The 27,712-nt window shown below is 38.2% G+C and overlaps 1 protein-coding gene across 2 annotated transcripts in view; it reads right to left on the reverse strand.

The window, feature by feature from the left end:
- GALNT18 (polypeptide N-acetylgalactosaminyltransferase 18) overlaps positions 1 to 27,712 on the reverse strand; it is a 257,349-nt gene that overhangs the window by 106,137 nt on the left and 123,500 nt on the right. For both annotated transcript variants that reach the window (XM_049819940.1, XM_049819941.1), the window contains 2 exons: positions 24,598 to 24,790; positions 11,827 to 11,993 (listed from right to left, as the gene is read on the reverse strand). In XM_049819940.1, the coding sequence (XP_049675897.1) occupies positions 11,827 to 11,993; positions 24,598 to 24,790 (360 nt within the window). The remainder of the gene's footprint in view (positions 1 to 11,826; positions 11,994 to 24,597; positions 24,791 to 27,712) is intronic.

Genomic DNA, 27,712 nt, shown 5'->3' on the forward strand with positions numbered 1-27,712 from the left:
GAACAGGCTGAGAGAGTTGAGGTTGTTTAGCCTGGAGAAAAGAAGGCTCCAGGGAGATGTTATAGTGGGGGGGGTCTACGGGAAAAACAGGGAGGGACTCTTTAACTGGGATTGTAGTGATAGGACTAGGGGTGACAGTTTTAAACTAAAAGAGGGTAGATTTAGATTAGATATTAGGAAAAATTCTTTACTTTGAGTGTGATGAGGCACTGGAACAGGTTGCCCAGGGAAGTTGCGGATGCCCCATCCCTGGGCGTGTTCAAGGCCAGGTTGGACGGGGCTCTGAGCAACCTGGTCTAGTGGAAGGTGTCCCTGCCCATGGCAGGGGGGTTGGAACTAGATGATCCTTAAGGTCCCTTCCAACCCAAACCATTCTGTGATTCTATGATTCTGCCTTCTTCCGTGTCTCTCTCAATCTCTCCAGTTTGCTAGAGATGCTGGTAAACAACGGCTATGAATTCCTAACCTCTCTGCTCAATTTCTGATGAAAAAGGTTCCCTCAAATCTCTTTTCTAACATTGGACTAATGCTCTAAGTCAAGCTGCCATAAGATTTATTCCTAGTTGAATGGGAACCTTCAGTGTCCAGTAGTACTCCAGCTTCCTACATCCTGGAGACAGTGTTCCCAGAGATCACAATTTGATAGTCTCGGCAAGAATCCATTTTGGACACAAGGCGTTCCAGAGGTTGTCATGGGACATCCTCATTCAGTTCTTGCCCTTCTATACAACATTGTGCAGCACAAATAGCATTAATTAAAACTAATGCTATTTGTGGAATATGTCTTGTCTTACATCAGGGTTTGTCTCAGTACATAAGATCCTGTGTGTGAGATATAAACCGTACACACAGTCATGCAACTTTCGTCATGGTATTCCTTAAGCTTAATCTGTTTGTATGTGTGGGAAATGGGTAAAGAAACATTCCTTTGGAAACAGAGATATCTGATGAGAGAACACAAAACCAGAGCCAGTGCTACACAGTTTCACTTGCATGTTCAAAACTGATTGTCAAAGGCACAACAAAGTTTCAAGCACACAGATATCACTAAAAAGTAATCCTAGGTATTTCATATAAGCAGCAAATTACAGGGAAATGTTTTAAACTTGTTGCTCATGCAGTAATAATACAAGGCAGGGAGACATAGTCACTTATTTGACATGGGGATGTAAGCATTTTTCAGGTACTGACATTGCACTTGTTCATGGTAATAAAAAATAGAAATCATTGTTTATTTGCTGGCACAGGAGTTGTAAACTTGTCTTACATTTTAGAAGACCTTGTTGTTCTCCTTCCAGTTTGTGCACATGAGCAAGGATTGAGATTAGGGGCAATAGGTCAGGAGAAACAATCATTCCATAGCATGTAAAACTGATAGACCATGTATTTAGCCACAGAAATATCTTTAAGCTTCCTAAAACTTCACCATAATTTGATTAGGTGTATGGTATCTTTTTCAGCTTCATAAAACATTAATGCTGTTTGCATCTCTCTCTTTTTTTTTTTTACTTTATTCTTCCAATTATTTCTACTTTATGGAAATCTGCTGGTATTTGTACTGCTTGAAAAGATTGCCTCAAATAGAAGATGGCAGCTTTTGAAACATTAAACAATGATTAGACAGGCATTGGGCCAAAGAATTGTGTCAGTTAGGAGCAAAGGAACAATGCAGCAGCAGACAGTAAGCTAACTTGAAAGAACTGAGAGCACTTAGCAATTCCAACAAGATTTTCTTTGCTGCCAAACCAAAACAACAACGATTCATGCTGCCATATTATTTAGCATTCATCATGATTCTAAATCATTTATTGGAGAGTTTATACTGCAGTGCAGACAAACCCTGTTACATTTAATGAAAGGCAAATCGTCCTTTGAGTTGGCATCAAAAATGCTTTGGAGCATCTACCATTTCTCTCAGATTACACTTGAAGGGAAACTAATATTTAAAAAAAAAAACCAAAACAAAACATCAGTTTATTCACCTATTCCATTGCAAAATACCATAGAGATGCAGCAGGAGGCTAATGGGGAATACAGCTCCATGCAGGTCCCCCAGTCAGAAGTCTTTGCCTATCAGACTGCCAGGAGAGCAAGATTTGCCTTATCCTGTAGGAAGTAGGTTGCAGAACTTACTCAGAAAACTAACAGACTTCCAGACATATGTGAAGATCATAAAGAACATGGAGGGTGAGTTTTTAGTATATAAACTGTATCACTTTCCATTTGGCTCGCACCTATATTTCTCTCTACCCAGACTCTCAAAACAGACTTCCAGTAAGTGCTGTTAACAAGGACTCTGGTTATGGAGGCCCAAAAAAACCCAAAACATCTTTTCCAAATAAACTGGGTGGGGAAAAACAAGCAGAAATTTTCACTCTCATACAGCCTAAGCTCTAAGTCTTCATTTTTCCCATGTTAATTCCACCATCGCAAATGGAAGTTTTAGCTTTTATGTCTAGTTTCATCACAGTTTCCGTAAAGTTTTAAACAGAGCTTTCCCAAACTTCCCAGGCTGCTACTTGAAGTATACTACTTAAAATATGTTACTTCTCCAGTGCAAAAGGAAAGAACACCATTTGAGCAATGGCCCCACAAATAACTAACAGCAAATAATTTAAAATTTGATCATCCAATATACTTGGAGAACACTTTCAAAAATGAAATGCCAAGCGTATCTACAGAAAAAGTATGCCAAAAGAAAAGTCAACATGACTTGATTTTTTTATTCACAACAAGAATTCAAATATCCTTTGATAAAAGGTTCTATACTTGAACTTTAGACTTACAGTAGGCTCCACAATGTCTTTAAAACATCTAGCAATGCCTATACATGTGCCTTTGTGTATGCCTATTAGGTTAACACAGAAGAGTCTGTAATTTATTCATATATTTGTGCTAACTGATTTTTATAATTTGGTGATACACTCAAACATCCTTAAATAACTCCTTAGGCAAATGTCTTGTTATGTATTGGACGCTTCATCACATTAAGAATTTTCAGGTTCTATCACAAAGAATTTGAAGTGTTTGAAATTCTCAGCTATGGCAGGAAGTTTTACCATCAGTTTAAGTTAAGAAATCAGCATTAATTTTGTGAAAGTTACCTTTTTACTAATTTTTCTTTTTAAGAAAAGTATGCTTGGGTTAGGCAGAAAAGGTAAATTTTAATGACGTTCATTTAAAAGTCAGTTTGTATTTCTCATTTTGTATAGGACTCTATCTTTAAACTCCTTTGCTTAACACTACAGAGTGTTTTCCCCACCCCCTGTCAAACTCTTGCAAATATAAGTACCATTCTCTTGATAAGGAAAGAGAACAAAATCCTTTAAAAAGTCATTCAGGCTCTTAACAGCTTACATTACTAGAATATCTCAAATGCAAGTTCTACTGGATGCAAGGAGATCTCTGGATACTTCATGAGGAAAGATGTCAAAAGGAAACAATCCGATCAAACCAGAGTTACCTCACTGCCATCAACAGATATCAGCACTTCTCTCACAAGTTCTATATGACTGTTTGTCACTGCATTGGATCTACACATGTAGCTGCTACTTAAATTTAGTGACATGTTTGAGAATGTTACCAATGGAAACCATTCAAGCATTCCTGAAGGCAAAATAATTCCACAGACATGAGAAAGGGAAGAAATGGGAATTTATTTTTTTTTTTTAATCAAGCAATTTCTCAGAGATCTCTAGTAATTAATTTTAAAGCTAAAATCACAATAATGGTACTGAGAAGTGGACCAAGGCAGCATTTATACGCTGGCATTCTTAGTCAGGATGCCACCAGCCAATAGCACTTCCAATGCACATGGGGTGAATTCCTCATTGCTACTAGCACTTAAAACTAGCCTGTTCTTACTGAATTTGACTGCAGCCTTCAACACTGTGGGCCACATATTGTTTCTGAAGCACACCTGACACAGGTGATGCTATTTCCTGTAAGTTGGCCCAAGTCATTCTTCCAAAAGATTCCAAAGTGCCAATGTGCAGCTATTTACCATCACCTAGAAACTTCAGCTGTATTGTCTGTATTGGGCTTTGATATGATCAGTAAGTAACCTGCGAGCACGTATGTCTGTGCTCACACTAAGGATTGTGTCATTAGAGGATGGCAGAACAGACACAGGGATGAAGAACAAGGAAATACTAACTGTGCATTGCGCTGCTTGACATACATAGGGTACACAGCATACACGAAAGTGATACATACTATGAATTGGTACATTGGGATTCAAGCTAAAACAAAACCACAATCAAAAAATGCCAGTATAGCTTTCAGTTTCATTTGCTATTTGAAAAAAAAGAGAATATATATAAAAGCTCTAAAACTACTGCTGAAATCATCCCTGCATTTTGTTTCCTATCTCCAGTTTTTCAGCATTTCCTATATTGTAGTTCAGATACTCCACTTTACTACCTGCCATTAGGATTAAATCTGGCATGTAGATACCACTGAGATGACACTTAAATTAGTTCCTCTCATGCTGAAATAAGACACATTGTTATTTCAATCTTAAAGCTTAGTTTAATGGCAATGGGCTTGTCTGATTAGAAAAAAAAGAATTATCTGGTGATAAGGTTTGGAGTTGCATAAAATAACTTTTTCCCTATTCTGCTGCCTACGTTAAACTGCAAGTACAGAAAATGCTGGTTTTAGAAGCAGCTGCTCTGTCCTCTTGGACAGAGCTGTACTGAATCTGACATAAAAGAAGGTATTTATTAGACTGCAACAGTGCAAGCATATTAGGACTGAAAGCGTTAAATTACCTTGTGGATGGAATAAAAGATAAGATGACCATATATTAACTTTCAGCAACTGCTGGCTAGGGAAGATTCAGTTCACAGTATTATATGAACGTTTGAATCAAAAACTCTCATGTCAGGAGACTGCAATAAAAACTCTGCTGCTCACTGATGACCCCTAATGTGGACAGAAGTTAGGCTATCAGCTTTCACACACATTGAAATTTTTCTTCTCCAACCACAGAAAGAGACTGAACTATATTATATTGCAGATGATTAAAGTAACTGTTCTTTTGAAAGACCACATTGTCGCTGCAAACACCTGCTGAACACACACTTCCACAGAGGCTAAAGGTCCAACAGATGTGTGAGTTCTCCAGGATGCACCAGAAGAGCCACACTTAGCTGCAGTGGTCCTGCAGCCCCACCTCACTCTCACAGCGCTGCAGTTTTCCCAACCTTCCAGAAAACGAAGGCTAAGGACCTTCCCCGTAGGTTATACAGAAAGGAGAATGTGGCAGTTCCCATTACAAAACAAAGCAAACTGCATGCTGGTTATCAAACAGCTTTCATACAACTATAATTACAATGCTAAAAAAAAATCAGAGCCTTGCCTCCAGCAAGGGATGCTATCCACACCCCCATGCGTGACTGAATGCAAGGCAATGTTTCAGTCTGACGCAGTATGGAGTTCAGACATGGGAGAGTTAGGAACACTGATCTAAAAGAATACAACATAATTATTTTTAAATGAAAGCAAAAGAAAATGGAAAAACATGTCTGAAAAGGAGGTGTCAGAGAGAAAAAGGAGGAAAATGGGACAATGATAAAAATACGCCACGAAGGAGCAGAACACTGCTGGGGGGAGGAGGAAGGGAAGTAAGGAGGGGGAGATGGATGGATGGATGGATAGATGGATGGATGGATGGATGTCAGGCAGGAGTTTAATTACTGGTGCTAAAGGCAAGGGGGAGCTGAATGATGTGATGGGAAAAATGGAGGAGTACAGTTCATGAGAAAAAGCAGCAAATACTGGCGTGGAGGAGATAGGGAGAAGAGAAGAGGTGTGGGTACACTAGAATTTGAGAACACGGAAAATGGAGACCCCAGCTGAAGGACATAAGCTTATATAAAGAAGGATGAGGTGTATGGAATGGGTGCGAGGAAGTGAACATCCGAAAAAAGCAGACTGCCATGGTGGAATGAGGAAAAGGAAAGTGGATTGAGGGAATAAAGACTGAGGATTTAGACCACCTCTGGATGAAAAAAGAAGGAAAAAAAACAGGAGGAGAAAAAGGTGTCAACAGTGATAAAAAAGCAAAAGAGGAGCAAGAATAGTTGGCACAGATGGCCTTAATCGGCAGTGTCCCTCTCTTTTCTGCTCTGTTTCTCACTTCCTTTTGATATCCTACTCCACAACCTCTTCCCTTTAAAGCAGGAATCAAATACAATGTCACAAGGACTGACAAGTAAGAGGAGAGAGCAGTCTGCAGCCACTCTAGGACATCATCTTCAGCACCCACTGTCCTTATAAAAATCTCACAGTCCATTTACATTAGTGTTCTTAATTTTTTCCACAAGAGTTTTGAGCTGCATGGCCAGGCATCACTGGGACATGAACCAGTGTTCACATACTCCTCTCTCTCATACCTCAGAATACGAACAACATTCCTCATTCTGCTAACTTCTGCTGACTGCTGAAATAGATAACCAGAAGCAAAACATAGTCCACTGGCCATTTTCTTCAGATGCATCCACAGTAGCTGGCACACAAGCCAAAACACACCACCTCATTGCAGACCTAGCATCACCACAGAACATGTAGCAGTAAACATACACTCAAAGAATTGTCCTCATTTATTCGAGTTTCAGTGCTAAATGTTACTATGCAAGTAAAATGCACAGTTTGTAACAACAGCTAACATTCTTAAATCTACAGTGGAGACAGACTTCCCGGTCTATACATAAATATAGGCTTTTTAGCATCTGATTCTTAAAGAGCATTACACAGCCCTCTTTCATGTCAATCCCTGCCAACACTACTGGAAGCTTGCTTGTATAAAGACTGTGAAATAATAAGGATTTCAGCATCAAGGCCTTTAACTAATGGGAGAAATGAATCTAGGCAGATAAAGCAAAGCCTTCACAATGCATAAACCATGGCCCAAAAGCGAATGCAGGTTTGAATAAAGTTTGGCTTTTTCCTTGTTTTTAAATGTTTTTATTTGTCTTTGAATTTTGCTGGCATTCAGGTAAGAGAAGAACAAGAAGCCAAACAGAAGGACGGCAAGTCCTAAAGTTTCCCCTATAAGATTGTTATTAATAGGTTTTTATATTCATAGTTGTCTGGTCTACAAGTAAACCATCTTCAAATTATGCTGTAATATGAAATCTAGCATGCATTTGAACAATACTTTTGAGGTTTATTCATCACTGCTTTTATAAAGAAAAAAAATAATCAAACAATATTCTATTCCCAAATGTCTCTTAAAAATAACCAAAGAAGAAATACACTTTTCTAATGAAAAGCTCTGAATGCTTTTTGAAAAGTTTCCTTTTATTCACTGTTTTGAGGACAATGTTGCAAATCTCTCAAAGGTGTTACAGTTGCATCTGACCCACTTTCTACCCCTCTGTGCTAATTCTCTTCAACACTGCAAGTCATAAAATTAGCATCCTGTGATTCCAAGCATTATTACTGCAATTCAATAGCTGTATTCATGGAAATGTCAAGACAAAATGAGAATCGTTAAACTGAACATGTTAGAATATTTCATTCATAAGTAATGATTCAAAGAAAAAGGAAGAAACCTTATGAAATCTGAGCCTCTATTGCAACATTTATTATTAACTTTAATATGAAAAAGTGTCAGAGGATTATAATTATTGCTATAATATAAAATTTTGTAAGGCATACTCTGGACACATTAATGCATACTGCCTCCCCATGAAACTGAACACATCATGGCTCACAATGAGCTTTCTAGATAGATTTCAAATCATCTTAAAATATCTTCAAGAGGTGCTTCATAATGCAGCAGGGCTCAATGCCAGCAAAATGACTCAAAAGCCAAGACAGGACTCCAGTGGCACAGCAGGTCACCACCCTGTCCCCAGACGGCATGAGGCAACAAGCCAGAGAGTGAATAAAACACTCTTCCAGTAGTCTCCAGCTCAGGCAATACTTTTTCTGAATACATTCCTGAGGTCTAATTAACTACCAGCAGTCATGGGCATGGTCACTTAAAAGTTTTTTTAAAGCCTCTTCTCTGCAAATCCCTCTCCTCAAATGCATTGAGTCAGCTGGAAAACTCTGCTACTTCTCAGGGCAAAAATGAATAAATTATTTTATTGCCAAGTTATAAACTAATTATCTCTGAAAAGCAAACAGTGCTCCTGAGGAGAATAGGAAGGATTCTGATCTGACAGACAGCACTTAAAACTACAGTAAGACAGCGGAAATGTGTGCAGTTGCTCTATTTCACGCCAATGTGACTGAGACCCGAATGAGACCCAAATGAATAACACTGATATTTGGTTTGGTTTTTTAATAAATCTTTTGTTCTCGTTATACAGTACACAGGTACTCACTGAAATGCACTTTTTTTAACCTTCAACTAAATTAAATTTTAATACTAATGTACCTGACAGCATATATGAAACATTTCAGTGTTATGCTTAGCAGAATTCCACCGGAAAGGATGGTATGGCAAAATACACATATTAAGCCATGCAAATGACTTTATTAAAATAAAGGAACAAAATTTTGGGACCTGTTAAATCTATTTTCTGCTTTTAAATGGCACACACTGGCATTTTCATGGTTCCCTAACTTGAAACATTTATTTAAAAAAAAGGAAAACTTCACAAAGAGATTAATTGAGGTCTCCTGAAACATAATTGGGAACTTGAAAAACTGCACTGAGGTTTAGAGAAAGTCATAGATAATTTGCTTGACATACCTTGAAGTGCATGAAATAAAGTACTATAGCTTATATCGTTCAAGACAAATGAACAGACTTTGGCCGTACACTTGAATATAGGGTTTCTGAAATCAGCCTTCTGGAATTTTAAAAAGCAACTAGTTCTTCCACTGCTCTTTTCTGAAACGCAGATCTACTGAAATTCGAGATGAATCCAAGTGTTCATTACCAGATTCAGAATTTGGCCTGCAGCAAGAATTTATACCAATTTACCAGTATATTTACCAAAAGCAGGAAATTCTGGTGCCCTCCTCTAGTGATAATCATCATATCTGCTTTCATTTTAAATCACTAAGCTATGTGAATCCAACCAAATAGCAGAAGACTCAAAATAAAAAAATGCATTCATTTGCATTCTGCCCGATCTCTGTTCTTTTTCTTTCTAGTCACTTCCCATAGTACAATGTTTCTTGCCTGTGAAATCCAAGGCTGTGGCATCACAGAAAAAAAATCTTACATCAGGTTATAAAAGTTGCCATCCCCAGCAAAAGCCTGAGAGTAAACATACTGCTTACAATTAGGATTCTGACAGGTCCCTGCGAGAAGCAGAGTCTGGAGCCAGATGCAAGCACAAAGCAAGCTTTTGCCCCCTTAGGTAACATTACAGGGAAACCCAGAGTAACCCACTTATCTTACAAGCAGCAACAGTTGCAAGCTAAAGAGCTACTAACAAAAACATAGGATGACACTAAATATAAAGGATTAGTTTCAGCAATGCTAGAAGGGAGAAAAAAATTGAAAATAGAATATTGTAAAAGCAAAAACAAATTGTAAAATAAATATTTCAGGATTTAAACTAATAGTAGAAAAGCCCATAAATCATCTTTACAATTCCTGCCTTTCCTACCAAACATCTATCCTCTCCAAAAGGATGCCTATTACCACGTCGTCAGCATACATTATGGGATAAGGAGGACTGTAGGAATCTAATTTACTACTGTGGGGAAGAGACGTCAGAGACAGGGTTAGAGAAGTCACAGAAAATCCTGGAGAGAGTTGAATTTTTCTAGGAGACTAAGTATCACTCTGCACACTGTGATTTTGTATAGAATGACATGTAACACCAAGCCAAGACAGCCAACCAAAGGTTACCTTCCCCTCAATTTCTGTCCTGTTTAGGGCCAGGAACCTAAGGATTTAAGGCACTGGAGGGTAAGAAAGGCAGGCCGGAATAAAAGGCACAGCCAACCATAAAAATATGATACTGTACAGTGCCAATATTGGTACTAACAAAAAATGCTGCTGAAGAGGTCTTCCTGAAAGATTAAGTGGTTCTTGTGACTTCTTATCTATTTCAGGTAAGAAATAACGAAAAAGAGTAATTTCAACAAGCCCATAGAGCACAGTGCAAAGTGTATTTGTTAGTGAGCTCATCACAGAGATCACAGTGATGACAGGCTCTTAGACCACTGATGTTTCTGACATTGCTCTGCCATGTGCCCACTGGAATAACTGTCTGTAAATTATAGAAAATCAGACTCAAACTCTAGAAAGCACTTTTTTCAGCCAGATTATTTTTCTTTTTCTATGCCTGCCTTGTTGCCAGTCCCTCTGCGTCCAGAGGCCTCAGGCCCTGCAGCACCAATAGCCACTTAGATTCGTTGAGCTCCTAGCATCACATTAACCGTACTTGTTTGAAAGCTGCAGGAGTGAATTTCTACAAACACATTCCGGAGCCCAAGTCCACCAGCCAAAGTTGTATTTTAATTTTAATTTTCTCCTATCAAACTGCCATATATTGCATGACAGAATGGGCAAAAATTAAGGCCACCAAGAGTGCATCAGTAAAACAACATGTCAAATAATTGAACTACACGCTGAAGCAAATCAAAAGTCTACCTCAGTTCACAAGATGTTTCTGAATCACATGTATGCCTGCTCACACGTCGATTTATTTTTTTTACTTTGCTAATACTTTACTGTTTCATGTGATTTTTTTGTTTATTTCATTGCATTGCTACATCATAAATTGTGCCATATACTAAGAACAGCAACTCATAAATCCTGCATGACAATTTATCCACACTGTTCCATAAGCAGGTGTTTCAGAAAAGCTTGGTCAGCCTTAAGTAACTCTAAACATAGTGTTATTCACTGACACTTGAATTAGATTTGACATAAGTCTACATCAAGTTGTTGGGTGTTGTGTGTGCTTTAAAGAGTCAGGATTTTACTTTTTCCTTCATTGATAGTCAGCAGAAGAGGAGATGATGAAGTGCATAGCCTTGGGGTGGGAAACTTATTCACTTGTTTCCCAGTTTCTTTTCTGGACAAATCTGAGATACATTTATGATCAGCAGTGAGTCACAGGATGTAGCTACAGGGATCCCATAACAGCTGTAATGATGGCAAGGATAAGAGAAGCCCTTTGTTCAGCATTTTCCTTCAACAGGATAAATTCAGCTTCTCCTCGTATTTTAGGAGTTCAGAATTCACCCACCATCAGAGCAGAAGTTTTTGTTAAGTTCAGCATCCTGTGCTTATTAAAATTTCATCGCTAAAGTTGCCAGAAATTAAGTCTTGTAAAGAATGCCCAGCATGGCCTCATTGACAAACACCTAGGAAAGTACTGAACAATCAGATATGGGCAGTCCAGTCCTTCAGATCATGGAGAGCAAAATCTGGGTACATACAGTAGAAAAGCAGCAAAGTAAATGCTGTCAATGAGGAGAGGAGAACTGGAAACCTAAAGGAGATGTCCAAGAAACACAGAAAGGTGGTTTATACAAAAGAGAAAGTGAGTACACACATGCAATCATACAACTGAAACAGGAAGAGCATGGAGAGCATATAATCTTGAAAGCACTCTGAAGTACTAAAACTTACATCTCTCATCTATTGTTACACTCAAAATTCTGCTTACCAGACACCTTAAACATACAGGAACAGCATCCTCTCTTTGAACATACTCTTTTTAACATGCCCCACTTGTGCATATTTGAAGACAGCCCAGCAAGACCGAGATGAAGAAGGGAGGAAATACACTGACAATGTTTGAAATGCCAATGGGATGAGGATGAGCCTGAATTCAAGGATTCTCATGTATGATCCAACCTCAGGGCGGGGGAGGAAAGAACAGAAGCAAAACCTCTTACCATTACTACTGTTATCATCAACTAAAATAATCTCTTTGAGCAGGTGAGCAGGAGTCCGGTCAATGGCTGAATGAATGGATCGCAGAATCACAGAGAGAGCTTCATTGACAAATATGAATACAATGCTGACCTCAGGAAGCCTGTCAGGAAATGTAAGGTTTCTGCACCTGAAGAAAAAGGTAAAAAAAAAAAGAAAAACAAAAAAAACACCAAGATGTAAATTGTTGGAAGTCACAATTTCAACACAAATTGTTTCAGAGAAATCTATCCCCAGCCATGACTGATAAGAGAGCTTTTGCAGGCACAGATCAGAAGGTCCCCATACCTGTTTAGCACATATGGGCAAGAAACAAATGAATTACTATCTAAAAAAAGGAATCCCTGAAAACAATCTTCTGAATCTGCCTGTGCAACCAAGGCCTAGAGTGAGCTCACTTTTCCACCCGAGGCCCAAAACACTGCAAACCAGATGCAAACTCTTGTTTAAAGGTAGCTTCCAACAGCAGTTCACAAGGCCTTTCTGGACAGTGCAGACAGGAATAAACAAGAGACTTAGCCCCTTACTTTTAAAAGCATCTGCTTAATAGCCACGTTAATTGTTTTTGCTACAGAATCTGCCATCTATGTCAGTCAAAATCAGAGGTTTCTTTCTCAACTCAATAATAACACAGTAAAGATCCAGGTCCAAAGAACATCCTGCTACAAAATCTAAGACAGACAGTGAAGCCAGAAAAACAGGTACAAGGATGGAAAACTTATTTGTAAGCTCAGTCAAGAGGTTTAATCAAAATGAGGAATACTCTCATAACCTGGTGGATTTTTCTTTGCTTTTTAAAAAAAAAATAAATCTTAGCCACAATCCAATTTGCTTATGCAAACAGTAGTATGGAAGTGCTGCCCACAACTTTGAAGTTCCTTAGTGTTTTATTGGTTTTTTCCTTCCTTCATTTCAAAAAGGATTCAGATTTTGTAATTTTATGAAGAATAGAAAGCCTTTTTACGAATTTATATCTTTTAAACTGCCAGCAAAACTTTTGCTTTTTTAATAAAGCCACAAGTTAATTAAGTAAAAGTAATTAACTTTTCTCTGAAACTTTTAGTATTTTAATGCAATGTTTCTGAACAGCAATTAATTCTACCTTTTTCTCAGATCTGAAACTATTTACTAGGATGAAATTAGGTCACAGGCTGACCCAGGCATCATTTCTAGATAGGTTCTGGAGATGGAAAAGATTGATGTTAATGCTCTTCTCTGCCGCCTGACAACACTGAAGTGGCTATCTTCTCTCAAGATGTCTAGATTCACTACATCCAGGGACTCCTGAAAGCTGTGGAAAGCATTACTAACAGCCAATGTTTAGCATACAGAAAGCATGGATGGATTCAGAGTTCTTAAATCATGCTTGAATATGACTCCTTAAATAAATTTGTTCTTCACTTTGAAGAGAAAGCATAGCATTTTTTTGGATTTTGTATTTTAATCTGTATAGTCAATAAATACAGAGAAGTATCGCAAAAGCATTACTCTTCACACACTGGATGTTGCACAAAAATTAAGTTCAGTCAAGATGATGAATTTATGCGTATGTTTTTAAACCTTCTAAAAAGAGTCAGTGTACAGGACACATGACACCCCAAAACACTGAGATACATACAATATTCAAAAATTCAGCTGGTCAACCAATTTTCTCAATTCAGTCATTAGTTTGAAATTGATAGGAATCACATTAAAGATGTTATTTAATATTTCAGATACTTTTCTCTCTGTGACCATGTGAAAGACTTATATAGACAAGTAAACCAAAACACAATCTTGAAAAGTAATGACAACAGTTTTAGTCTTAAAAGGTGTACAATACATTGTTTTACAACCTGGTTCATCTTTCAGAAACAAATAAGAAACCTGTTCACAAAGATCCACAGCTTTTTGTTCCATGGCATTCAATACAAGAGAGAAACAATTAAAATGGTGTTTGCATTTACCAATTCCCACTTGTAGCTTGATTTTTTGGCAGCATAACAAATCAAAACTTACTTTCCAAATCAGTTTGTATTTCTACTGGTGTGTTACTCCTGTATTTTCACTCGTAAGGGAGCTTTCAGCTTTAAGCATTAGACTGAAATGTTTTCTTTGAAGCTTTCAGGAGGGCTGAAAGCATGTATTCTCATAAAGGCTTACATTTGGACATCTTCTATACCTGGCCTTTAAAAGCAGGTGCAGTCATGATTCTTACTGGTTTTGGGGAGTTTTGCTGGCAATGAAGATTTTCTAAGAAGGAACTATCAACAGATTCACAAAGGAAATCTAAATAATAATCTAAATATTGCATCTTTCAGCAGATTGATAAGTAACCTCTAAAGTACATAGCTGCTCAGAAGCACACACCCAAGACAGGAAAGGAGGAGCTTTCTCCATGAAGCACTATGGGCCCTCTGAATTAATCAGAGGCATAGGTACTTTCCTAGAGATAGGAACCTGAGTGGTTTTTATGCAAAAATAAAACACTACATCAAGAGGCAGAGGGAGGTGACTTTTCTTCCAGAAGACAACTAGTGCAAGGCAGCACTGGTTTTCTCTCTTAGCCAGTAGTTCAGGAGTTAAAACCCTCAACCAGGACAGAAGGAGCATGAGTTCAATCTTCTCTGATCTCCCCAGAGAGGTACCTAACTACTTGCCAGCTCGGTGTATTTTCAGTCCCCCTTTTCAGAGTCATTTGTCATGGTTTAATCCCAGCCAGCAACTCAGCCCCACACAGCCGCTCGCTCACCTCCCTCACAGTGAGAAGGGGCAGAGAATCAGAAGTGTAAAGGTGAGAAAACTTGTGGGCTGAGATAAAGACAGTTTAAGAGGTAAAGCAAAAGCCGTGCACGCAAGCAAAGCAAAACAAGGAATTCATTCACCGCTTCCCATCGGCAGGCCGGTGTTCAGCCATCTCCAGGAAAGCAGGGCTCCATCACACTTAACTGTTACTTGGGAAGATGAACGCCATCGCTCCAAATGTCCCCCCCTTCTCCTTCTCCTTCCTCCAGCTTTACACATGGAGCATGACGTCATATGGTCTGGAATACCCCTTTGGCCAGCTTGGGTCAGCTGCCCTGACTGTGTCCCCTCCCAACTTCTTGTGCCCCTCCAGCCTTCTTGCTGGCTGGGCATGAGAAGCTGAAAAATCCTTGACTTAGTCTAAACACTACTTAGCAACAACTGAAAACATCAGTGTGTTATCAACATTCTTCTCATACTGAACCCAAACTATAACACTATACCAGCTACTAGAAAAAAGATTAACTCTGTCCCAGCCAAAACCAGAACACATTCCACTTTCTGTGGAGCAATTAAATGTATGCTAAGTCGGAGCGATACCAAGTAAGCCTCTCTAGCCTCATGTTTAGGGTAAATTTCCTGGAGGAAGGACCTGTATTGTAGTACCCATTCCAATGGATGTTCATGCATTTTAAAACCCTGGGCTTCACTCTTCACAGCTGTCTTCCAATCATCTAGATTATAACGCCACAGTAACTCTTGTGATCACTTCTTTTCTTTCCTTTGCAAGCTAATGTTTATTGTTTTCATTTAAGAAGTGCTGCTTTGGCTAAAGGAATAAAGGCATTTTCACAGAGCCTGCAAATGAGGTGTCACGGCTGGGAAGCAATAGAGAATCGCAGAATGGTTGAGGTTGGAATGAACCTCTGGAGGTCATCCTGTCCAATCCCCTGCTAAAGCAGCGTCACCTAGAGCTGGCTGCCCAGGACCCTCTCCAGACAGCTTTTGGGTATCTCCAGGGATGGAGATTCCACAACCTCTCTGGGCAACCTGTGCCAGTGCTTGGTCACCGTCACAGTAAAAAACTGTTTCCTGATATCCTGACAGAGCCTCTTGTGTTTCAGTTTGTGTCCATTGCCTCTGGTCCTGTCACTGGGCACCACTGAAAAAAGCCTGGCTCCATCCTCTTTGCAGCCCACCTTCAGATGTTTATACACATTGATGACATCCTCCCTGAGATTCCTCTTCTCTAGGCTAAACAGTCCCAACTCCATATACATACATAAGGTTTCAAATCTTCTTAAGGAGAAAAGATAGTTCTCCACACCTGCCTCCTGTACCCTCGCGTAAGTATTTTAACCTCTGAAATCATTCATTAAAGAAAGGTCACCTTCCGTGGTGAACAATCTCTGCTTAAAAACACTGCCTAGATGACTGAGGAGGTAAAGCAGGCAAAAATTGACTTGGGCTCAGCACTGTCAAATCTGAGGTCAATCTTTGGCAAATGTGAATTTTAGGTGCCACCAGGGTTAAGTGGCATCTGAAAATAGGGTTTTCAATGTGTACATTTCAGGCTCAAAGTGGCTGGGAGGTACCTATACTTATGATCACACTACAATTTTTAAATACTAACCCTCACAGTTTTCCAAAAGATGCTAAGACCATTACAGATTCAGCTCCTTGAAGAACAGACCTGCTCATGGCACACTGTGTGTGTGCATGTGCATGCCATTCTGCATTGACAAAAAAAATTTCATATGCAATCTGGGTATTATATGGATGTCATCTCTTATACGCAAGTTAGATGTACAAATTTGCATGGGCATAATGAGAAATTATTAACAAAATTCTAGTCTCCTGTACACCTTTATAAAGCTAGCCCATTTCTGTTTGATGTAATAATTGACATTTCATCTGAGTTTTGAAAATTGGGCTTCCAACAGACTATGAGCTAGTTAACAGGCTTAAATATACTGAAATAATTTTCAGTATTAGCCTGTAAAGAACCTACAAAGCCTGTTATTTTAGTGATTCACTTGCAGCCAAAATGCATAGAGATATAAAATTGTCCAGCAAAAAAAGCTACAGCCAATCTATCTTTTAGCTGTCTAGGTTAGGCATAGTAATATTTATCCTCAGCCATACAAATGTACAAAGAAGATAAAAATGAAACTCTAGCAAAAATGGTAAGACATGTCACCTATCAGATAAAGAGTAACACAGTGATTTCGGAAAATATTTTAAATGGCAATGAAAATACACTGAAAATAGTTCAAATAAGTTGCTGCCTTAATTTTTTTTTCTCCTCTGTCAATAAAGCTAAGGTTAAGATATATATAAAATATACTTTTGTAAGAAATTAGTGACAAACTATATTCCAAAAATGTTCCAGATGACAAAACCAGCCCCCAAAACACTGCTGTCTTACCACAAATCCGTGTATAAACTGAAATGTTCAAACAAAATTTCTGCTTCTGACATGTCTTCCATCCACTTAAAAGAAATTATTTGTATTGGTTTTCATACCTGCATTCATTTACATATTTACAAATTAGATCACACTGGACAAGATTTTCCATTCTTTGGCACCTTGTGCATACAAGAGCAAAGCGTTTAATGCTGTGAATGCCATTTGACTCCCTTTTTGCTCCACTGTACATTAAAAGATAAATACATACAATATAAGTGAATAGAATTAGGCTCCCATTGTGTCTAATTTCTTGAGTCTTTTCGAATTGATTCATTTTCACTGAGGGTACACTCCTAAATTGAGTTCATGTGTTCCTTCTTCACTTCAGACTCATTTATCGTCTTTACTTCCACCTTGAATTCGCTTCTTTTTCAATGTGTGTAGTTTTTAAAAAATGCATTTTCCTGCCTACACTGTTTTTTGTATCAGATGATGACAATAAAAATTACCTACTTTTTTTTATTTAAACAAATCAGAATGAAACCGCAGGCCTCATATCATGCAGAGAATGCAGAGCAATTGTGCAGTTTCACAAGTATGTCTCTCCTCTTCTTTATGCCAAGTTTTATGAGGAATAAAATTCCAGAATTCTAGGAATGAACAAAATAGCTACAGAGAAAGCGTTCGTGTATATGTGTATAAAACATGCTGAAGATGGAAAAAGGGAGGAAATTGCATGTATCAAAATCTTAGATCCATTAAGCCCTAAAAATTGAACAGTTGCATGGCAACGAGCAACGTTCAAGTTTCAATGACAGCTCTGCCTCTGACTCATCCAGGGGCCTTGGACAAGACCCCTAACCTGTCCCTCTGCAAAGCGAGGCTCTCGCTAACAAAACAAATCCATGAAGTATAGAGCGTATTTCAGTATTATGACTAAGTGATTTTTAAACATAAATTCTAAATATTATTTAGAATTACAATAATGAGTATCAGTCCAATGTAGCTAAAAAATTACCTCTAGCAACCTACTTTGCTAAATTACATTGGGCTAATAACACTAAAGTAACAGTTGCCATGGTTACCAGAAATTTAGAGAAACTCCTGGTGTTCTATTTCAAGCACAACTCTGGTAAATGGAGGACAGCATACATTACGAATCTTCTTTCAAATATTTGTCCACAAGAAAATTATATTTCTCTAGAATATATGCATTATGATAAGAATATTTAGTCAGTCACATTAAAGTTAGTTTAGAATAACTATGCAGTAAGAACAACAGAGCCAGAATGATTTCCTGTATTAATAACTTATCTCTGAGACCTTCTACAAATATGTATAAAAAATTATGAAAAAGAATTATTTTCTGCAATTTTTGAGAACCTTTCACCAAGAGTTACACAGGTATCGCAGCCAACAATGGCAACAGAACACTTTTTTTGTTTTAATCATTAAAGTATGTAATCTATTCTATGTTTTTTTAAAAAAACACAGGATGCAACACAGTGTATTACTAAAACATTTGGGGTTAAAGTATTGTTTTAAGAACATATGTGGGAGGGAGCTTTAGTTTCAACTGAATAAGAATTTCTCAGAAGCACAAGCAGGAACAGAATCGTATTTTCTTCAATATCTGGTAACATTTTGTCATCAGCCAAAATGGCAAATGGAAGTTCAAGATGTATGGGAGAAAAAAAATAATCCCATTCTGGCATAAATGAAATAAATAGCACTAAGACTCTTGCAAAAGAACTGAGTCTTATAAGAATTCCAGCTCAACTATTTCTGTTTATAATTTCATTTTGTGATCATTCTTCGTTTTTCGTTTCGCTATTATAAGTGTTAACTGAACTATGCTAACAAGGCCGGCATTGAACAATACATAAAAAGGGCTTTTTTCCTCATCTCTGAGGATTACAGTCTATTACTACAGAACTACAGCCAGTAAGACAGTACTTCTGCTGCAAATCTAGAAATCTTTGTGGTCATCACCTTCTATTACAATGGAGCAAAGGCAGGCATACAATTGTGTGAGGAATTTGAATATAGAGTTAATTACCATGTAACTATAAGTGAACATGGGTAACATTTTTTTCTCACCTGGCACCAACCCCTAAAAACAAACAAAAAGTTTGTAATAAGGGAAGATTAGATAACAGGCAGGGCACTTGATAAATACGCAGATAAGTCCCAAGATTTTAACACAAGAGTGATTAGTTCTTGGTCTCCTAAGCATCTTACAGCATAGATTTAATTGTAACAGACTGACTCCCCGCTTCTTTTAATAACAGCTATTCATGTCGATAAAATTACACAATAAAGGTCCAATTTTTTTCTTGGTACTTAAAAACAAGATCTTTCTCTGAATAAAGCAGTAATAACAGTAAGCTGGGAGTTGATTATCTCAGTAAAACTCATTTTTGGATGAACATGAGAAGAATTCTGTACAGCTATTTGGCCAAAAATTGTTAGCCTCTCACAGTATTATGCCAGGGATTATTTGGAGTATGTTTTAGTGCAAATGTAAGCCAAGTGAAAAACATTACTAAAAAGAGACTGAGAGAAAATGAGAGAAAGAGTGTGCAGATTACTGCATCACATCTTCTTTCATTTAAAGGAGACAATGGAGAAGATCAAAACCAACAAAGGTACATCATTATTAACTTAGGTTATTGTAGCATCTTGGAGATTGCATGCTGATTTGATATCACTGCTGGTGATATTAAATACATCTAGAGCAGCCATTTGAGGAGATACATTCAGACGGGAACAAACTGAAGCACAAATCGGAATCACAGAGGGTGGCTACCCAGGCAGTACACGCCACTGCTATGAGTCAGTTTGAAGGGAGGCAAAAGTGAGACAAGAAAAAGCAGAATCAAAGGTAGAGAGATGAGTACAAGGGAGTGGGAAATATGACAGAGTTAAACGTTAGGTATTTAACAAGAATGCTGAATAATTTGGTAATTTTAGGACTTCTGTCTAAAACAATACAATAGGTAAAGTACTAGGCTTTTGTGCTCTTTTTAAAGGATTCCTTTGAAACATGAAATAGAACATACAATATTTATGCTATCTTTCATGACTAGAAACAAAAGATCTGGGTCAGAAATTAACATGGAGCCATATCCATCACTAACATAAGCCCAGTAAAACAGAACTATTTCACAGACACATATGGAAGCAAACACTTATGGAATGCAAGTCTGTAAGAGCTTGTTTTTGGAGAGAAGCAGAGCTAACATGCAAATGCCCAGCCTGAACCTCACAGTTTGAGATCACATGTTTTCCTTACATCAGTTTTAATAAAGGAAAAGTCTGATGTCTTGCACACTACATCCAGGACTGCATATACCACCATAACACTGATGGACATTTTGGACAGATGTACACACATAAACAGCTTTTGTCCTAAAACGCATCAATCTCCTCAACCAGCCAATGCTTAATTTTTCTCCCTTGTAGTCATATTCTCATTCAGTGGATTTACCACCTGCTCTGTTTGTGTCAAGTTCATCACAAACCGAATTCTGCTGCTCTTCAAGGCTTCTACCATTGTCCCTTGCTGAATTGAGTCTCAAAGTAACACAATTTGGGACTGGTGAACTGTTTGAAACAAGAAGTACTTACAAAATGGACAAAGCCTTTCTCTGCACAGGAAACAGGGCATCTCCTCTGCACTTGTCTAGATGCCAAACAGCACTGACTCAGCTAGGAACAGGGCAAACCTGCTGCACACCAAATGCCATATCATACTATTTAGCAATCTCCAAAGAAGAAAAAACATCTGAGCTTTAAATGCTTCTTTTCCCCCTCCACCTTTCCTGCCTTTGCTTCTTCATATAAATACTGTTTTTACCAATGCAAAAGAAGTTTGGCTGACTGCAGTTACACTGACTGAAAAAGTTGCTTTATGCCTACTGGTCAGCTCCTTTGTATCATACGGGCTCTGCAGGAGCAAAACTTTGCAAAAATAGTTCCTCTGCTGGGGTCCTGCAGCATACCTCTTCTTCCACTACCCCTTGCTCTCTCATCACATAAGCAAAGAAGAATGTTCTCTCTCTTTCCCACATGTGCTTTGCCACATTGGATCAGGCAACAAAAATTTACAAGCCAACAAAGTAGAATCCTAAGTGCATCCACTCAAAAGGAGATTTGGTACGCAGCTTTAGGATCCCTAAACAACCTCACTTTTAATAATGTATTTCTGTGTGAGCTTGTTCAACATTTCAATCACAACAAGCTTTGTGGGTACTTACTGCCTGTCCTACTTAAAGTAATGAGCACAACAGAATTATAACTAACACAGAAGTATTATCCTGTTCCTGCACACAGTAAGCGCAACATTGCCTTCCTCGATGCTTCCAGGTTCATTAGAGCCAGTAGTTATTTGTTAGTCTGCTATGTAGATATGTTACGGGCTAACAGATCCACATAAGGGTGGTAAACAGCAGAGCACCCCATTTCAGCAGCAGAAAATAAATGGAGGCCTTGGGAAAGACAGTATAAGCAATATTCCACAATAGTCCTTGTACTATCTACTAAGTACTGCAAAACCAGAGCCTCCTTCAGGATGTGACGATTACTTCAGGAGGCTGGGATATCCAGGGGAGTTATTTATTACAGTCTGTATTGTAATAGATTATCTTGGACTGTGCTGGGGACTCTACTGTGCTAGCACAAATATTCACAGTGAAAAGTAACCCAATTCTGAACGTTTTATCACAGGACATGAGGCTCGTGGCTGTACAGAGGGTGAGAAACCCCTCTGCAGTACCTAAAAACACGAGAAGGTCCCACTGCAAGGTGTGACGACTGTCACAGTCTGACCCAGCTGCAATCTGCTGGATGTTTCTGTCTGACTGATGCTCATTTTTTTCCAGAGAAGCCAGAGTCAGGTGCTTAGGCAGAGTACACTGCCCTTACTACTAAATATGGTCTCCCACCTCTGCATCCCACCCACATTGGAGGACTGGGAAAGGTCAAATATTTGCTCTCTCCTCCACAAGTATCATGGCTCAGCAATCTCTATTTGTCCTCTGGTTTTCTCATGGCATTAAATGGTGACAGTATCAACCCTACAAAATCCTCTACGCTGTAATACAGGGTTATTACATATGTGGAATAGCCTTTCGCACAGCAGAACCTTGCAAAGAAACACTGAGCTCCTCTGCAAAGTTATTTTGACATGAATTCTCAGAGCACTGCAGGCAGAAAGAAGGTCAAGGCTGAGTCATACCAGTGTGATATAAAAGGGGAACTAACACTACACATTCTTGGCAGATCACTTAATTCTTCCAGTCTCAACTGGGGCCAACCATATATGAATTACATTAGACTTCAGTTATACATATATTTCTGTTGGCTCTCCAACTTCCTATACTTCATATGATAGGTTATGAATAATACAGATGATAGACCACAGCTGAGCCCAGACATATCTATATGAACTCCATTCTTTTAGTTACCTGCCCACAAGCCTTTGCTGGGATTCTAATGTCACACTGACTCTTGCAGAAACACTGCTAAATACAGGCTAATGAGCTTGGTTAGACCTAGGCTAACTCTGTCCAGAGCTATTGCGGTACCCCTGTCATGCCCGTGCTTTCACACATTTCCAGTCAGAACAGGAATACCACAACTGACTAAGGCCCAGCAAAGTTGATTAACTCGGTCTCCACACCACGTGCTGTGTACTCTCTTCAGACCAAGCTGTCCTTGGCTTTCATGCTACGCTGCTTGAGCCTAGTATCTGCCCATGGATAATTTAAACACATCTGTATAGACTCTGGAAGCGACTAATGCAATTGGCTTTAAGAACAGATGCTAAAAATCGGTTATTACAGTGGAAAATATAATCTTGCAGGGTAGGCTTTTTTCCCACAATAGCCATGCATGTGCTCTCACACAAATGAGAATATGCATATCAGGAGTGGGAATTCTTTCTTCAGCAACAAGACTTTCAGAATACCCTGTAGCTCTGTACTCCACAGGGTGCCATAGATACAGCAAACAGTTTACATACTACCTGACAACACACTTCATTTCCTTCAGTATCAGAATTTACTACATTTCAGTATAAGATTACCTGCTTGCTCCTGAACAATAATAAAGGGGGTAGGGGGAAAATACCTTCCTGAGCTACCATTACTAAGCCATTATTTTGTATGCATGCGTCCATAAGCACATTGTAAAGTCTAACATGTTTCTGGCAGATAGTTAATTAAGGATCAAAAATTTCATAGAAATTAGGATCATGACTCATTTCTAACTGGAGTTTCTTTTAAAATCCCAACCGTAATTTATTTCTTTCAGCTACAGTAACATTCATTTTCTCTGTCTTTTTCATTTTTAAAACCTATAGTTATAAAAAATTTAGATTGAAATCATTCAGGAGAGTAATTTCAAAAGAGATATAAGAACAGAAACATTTCTGTCATTGATGTCTTGTTAGTGACAGAAGATTTATTTTTCCTCTAAATTAGTTTACAATTTAAAAAAAAGATACTGTCCCTACAGACAGTGCTAAACTGATTTAACCAAAATACAAACATAATTGCATGGACTTTGATTTTCTTAAAGTCGTTATTTCAGCAAATCTACAACATAAATATTTCTAAAATGTAATATATAATAATTATAGCATAGATATATTTTAAATTGCTAAAGTGCTGCCTGGAGTGGTGTTAATATTTTTTCATTAATATCAGACAACTTAATATACAGCAAAATGCACTGCTTACTGCTTTAGTTATTGAAACACTTGGTTAAAATAAGTTAGATCACATCTTCAATTCAGAAAGTACCCATCATGTTTACTTTAATAATTTTTTTTTTAATGAGCTGCAAAAAAAGCAGTTTTCCCTCCACCCATTTCCCCATCCCCAGAGCTGCTGTTTGTTCAAAGGATCAGATGTATCACCAAGGCTGAAAAAAAGTTGAGCATTAACTGTCTCTGTGAATGATCCTACCAGACCAGGCCTCAAATGCACTGAAGGGAAGGTCATTCATTCCCTTGGTCCCATCCATCTCACCAAGCCATTGTGCAATAACAGTGGCCATATTAACCCCACCTGACATGTATGCTTCCTAGCAGAGAACAGTCCACTGAAGGAGGCTCCATGGGCTTTCAGCTGGTACACACTGCTTGATTAAATCACATATTTCACCAATAGAGCTCAACAGTTTCACCTGCTTACCCATCTTTATCAGACAGTTCTGGGCTTTCAAAAAGAGCAGTTCTTATTTTCTTCCTACCTTAGTCAGATACTGTAATAAATGTAACATTAAAAGGTTATTCTTTTAGCAATAAAACACTTGCATCTAATGTAAATTGTAGGTGAGATTAAGGTTGCAGAGGATCTCAGGGAACTTTTAATGGATACTTAGTGGGATTTTAAGAGGACTTAATTTGAGCACTCTGGTACTTCAGGAGACATTTGAAACATCTAACCTTTATACGTTTGACAGAAATTACTCATTCTGGCCACTGTATGTAACCTACCTTCTATGTGATCAAACATAATGCTTCCAGGTGAAAAAGAGCTAACAGACTCTATAATTCAGGATCTACAAAGCTAGGTTGAACTACAGCACTCACCCATTAGGCCTAAGGTCAGGCAAGGGCCTGTCCAGCGGCAAGCGATCGCTCAGGTAAGCATTGTAGCCATAATACTGGAATTGTTTAAGTGCAATACGTCTATTTTCAGGACTGAGATCCTGGCCCCAGTGAGCAAAGAGAGATGAATCAGTGAACGGTTCAGCAGGATTTTCTTCCAGTTTTGGTGGAGCTTCTACAAAAGACAAAGACAAAAAGAAGCAATTTTAGACTCTCATTCCAACAGGCTCTAGGGTACATTACTTTAAAAAGCATTACTTTAGGGAGAACACCACACAGAACAGCACGTGCTGCTGGCTTACAGTGGCCTGTAAGTCTTCATGTAACATGCCCTCACATACCTCTTGTGGCAGTGTAACCATTAGCACCTAAGGCTCAAAATTTAATATTCAAAATACAATTAGTTAAAAACAATTCTTTTTCATCACAATCAGACTAAAGGCCGGGACCAATAAATCTAAATGAATTAAATTTCAAAAGGATTCTTATCAGATAATAAGAACGTTATTTTGTTTCAGCCTGAATTATCTTGCTAGAAAAAGATTAAAGTTTTTAAGGGGAAAAACAAAGCCAAAGGAAGAGAATCTGTACAGACCACACAAAAATGGCTGGCAAAGTTTGTGTGTAAAATAAGTTCTTTGAAACTACAGATTCAACAGAGAGAAAAAATTCCCTGCACTTGGCATCCATGTTTAAATAGCAAACCAGTTTCAGTCACTCAATAATTTTATGGTCCAGTTTACCAATCCAGCCTATCTGAATTTTTAGTCCATATTTAAGTGTGTGCAACAATGCTGCTGGAATCATCACTTTGTAATAATTGTGTCATTATAAAATGCTTTTGTTCAACAAGGCCATATCTCTGGCTGCAATAACCAATAGACAAGATGGGAAATTATATTCCTACAACTTAATTTAAGAGCTCCAGGACAATGAAGTCACAGCATCTGTTCTCAATATTTAGTTGCTCAAGAAGTCTGTTCAAGGTGACTTGTAAGGCTTTCTGTAACAGCACCGTCTCACCCCTCCAACCATCCCCTCAGTCTTTACGAAGTTGACCACACAATCTAACCCAGAGAACCCCTTGCCTCTGTAAACACTTCATGATATACAGTACACTAATGAAGAAAGATCAAATGCCTTACTTGATCCCGATTTGTCATCATAAACTAGAGCTTCACAAAGAAAAAATATCTCCATTTTCTGGTAGTTCTAATTATTTATGAAGAGTCTCCACAGCCATTAACAACTAACCAACTAAATAAAAACTCTCATTTCTGATGAGCTGTACTCATAAACCATAACTGCTGGGTAATGCAAAGACTTAGAAAAATAAAAGTGAATCTTTCAAAAGTCCAATAGGCAGACACTTCAACTGTGTCCAAAGTCCCTTATAGACCTGACAGCTGGCTTAAGGACACCTAAGGACAACAACTTATGTTTTAGTAGTATATCCCACCAGAATCCTGACTCCCAAAGAATGCCAGGAAGCACACTCTTTGATCTCTTACTAAAAAGAACCTGAAATGCAAAAACATGAATTGAGAAGATTAAGTTGTTTGATTCATTCAAGATGTTTTTCTTTTTCCCCTGACAATACTGACAGGAAACCAATGACACTTGCTTCCCTGCATTACATTCCAACCTCTGTAAATATGCAACATTTCTTTACTTGTTGAAGTACTGCCTCTCAGCCTGAATCCTAGAACTGGCTCCAGTTCTTCAAAAACTAAAGACATACTAAACTCTCAGTCAAATGAGGAAACTACACTGACAGCCCCCACTACCACATGATAAATGTGACAGAGTGGAGCTTGTGAGTTCACATACAACTCTGCAATGGAAATTTAAAAAGTTTGATAAATTAAGATCATTTTAGAAGGTCCTAACTTGAGAAAGGCAGTATAGTTTTTAAATACCAGTCCAAAAATCACAGCAACGGGGAAAGTCCCAGGTATCTCTGTTTTCTGATAACTATGTGATCTCCACAAAAACAACTTGAATTTACACAAAGAATCTCACAAACTACCTTCACATCATAAGAGATATTTAGATTTGGTACAGTCCTGATCCTGGCCAGTAGAAATTAATGTTCCTTGGCACTTTTCAAGAACACGTACATTCACGCTAATCAAGAAAAATATGCAAGTATTTGTTCAACCTGTTGTATGTTACTTTAACCTGGATTTCTCCAAATCAAACACACTTTCCCTGAAGGTTTTAACTTTGATAATAATATTACACTTATGGCACAAGACTGAAGGATCCACCCACATGCAGATAGCATGATGCGTGAAGACATCTGAATAAAAATAAGACTCGTGGTAAGAATATTGCATGCATATGCATTTGTAACTATGGGCAGTTCCAAGGATCATTCTCCATGGATGAAGAGCCATCCCAGAAACAACCACCTTCACAGAATCACAGTCACACAGGCATCTATTGAATTTTATCTAACAATCACGTGGGAGGGAGTATTTCCTAAAGTGGTCTATGAATCTCTTGCTGTTTTTTGATTGAAAAAGCACTCAATAATCCAGGTTGCATCTGCAAGACTAATATTTTCCAGCAATGGATATCTGTGAATTTAGTTTACAAGCTCTAATAAACCACTTGTCAAATGCAGCCATTTTTTGTATACCAAGCAAACATGTCATTTCAATATGTTATTCTACAGGAAAAAAGCGTTATAGCAAGAACTTTCAATTACAATTCTCATCAATGGAATTAAGCACGCATCTCTGATGACAAAGTCTTTCTTCCCTTTATTTGGCTGAAAACCCTTGGGACTTCATTCAGGCAGTTTCTCACAAGAAATAAAAAAAATTATTATAAGACTATCAGCTGCCTTTCAACTAGTCAACAAGCATCATTTGATGCCTTAGTCTCTGTAAACAGATCTTGGCCTGAAGTCTCACAGCCACTTCTTCTTCTTCTTACCACTTGATTCTACAATCGCAGAATGATCATGGGAAGCTAAGGCTCAAAGGTGAACCAGTAAGTAGTACTGCCTGAAGCAATACAAAGGTAGGCACATTTATCTGCTCAGTTATTACTAAAAAGGAAAGATTAGTTCCATTTTTCCTGTGGGAAG

The sequence above is a fragment of the Accipiter gentilis genome, chromosome 17, assembly GCF_929443795.1.
Source record: "Accipiter gentilis chromosome 17, bAccGen1.1, whole genome shotgun sequence".
In the NCBI taxonomy this organism is placed as follows: Eukaryota; Metazoa; Chordata; class Aves; order Accipitriformes; family Accipitridae; genus Astur; species Astur gentilis.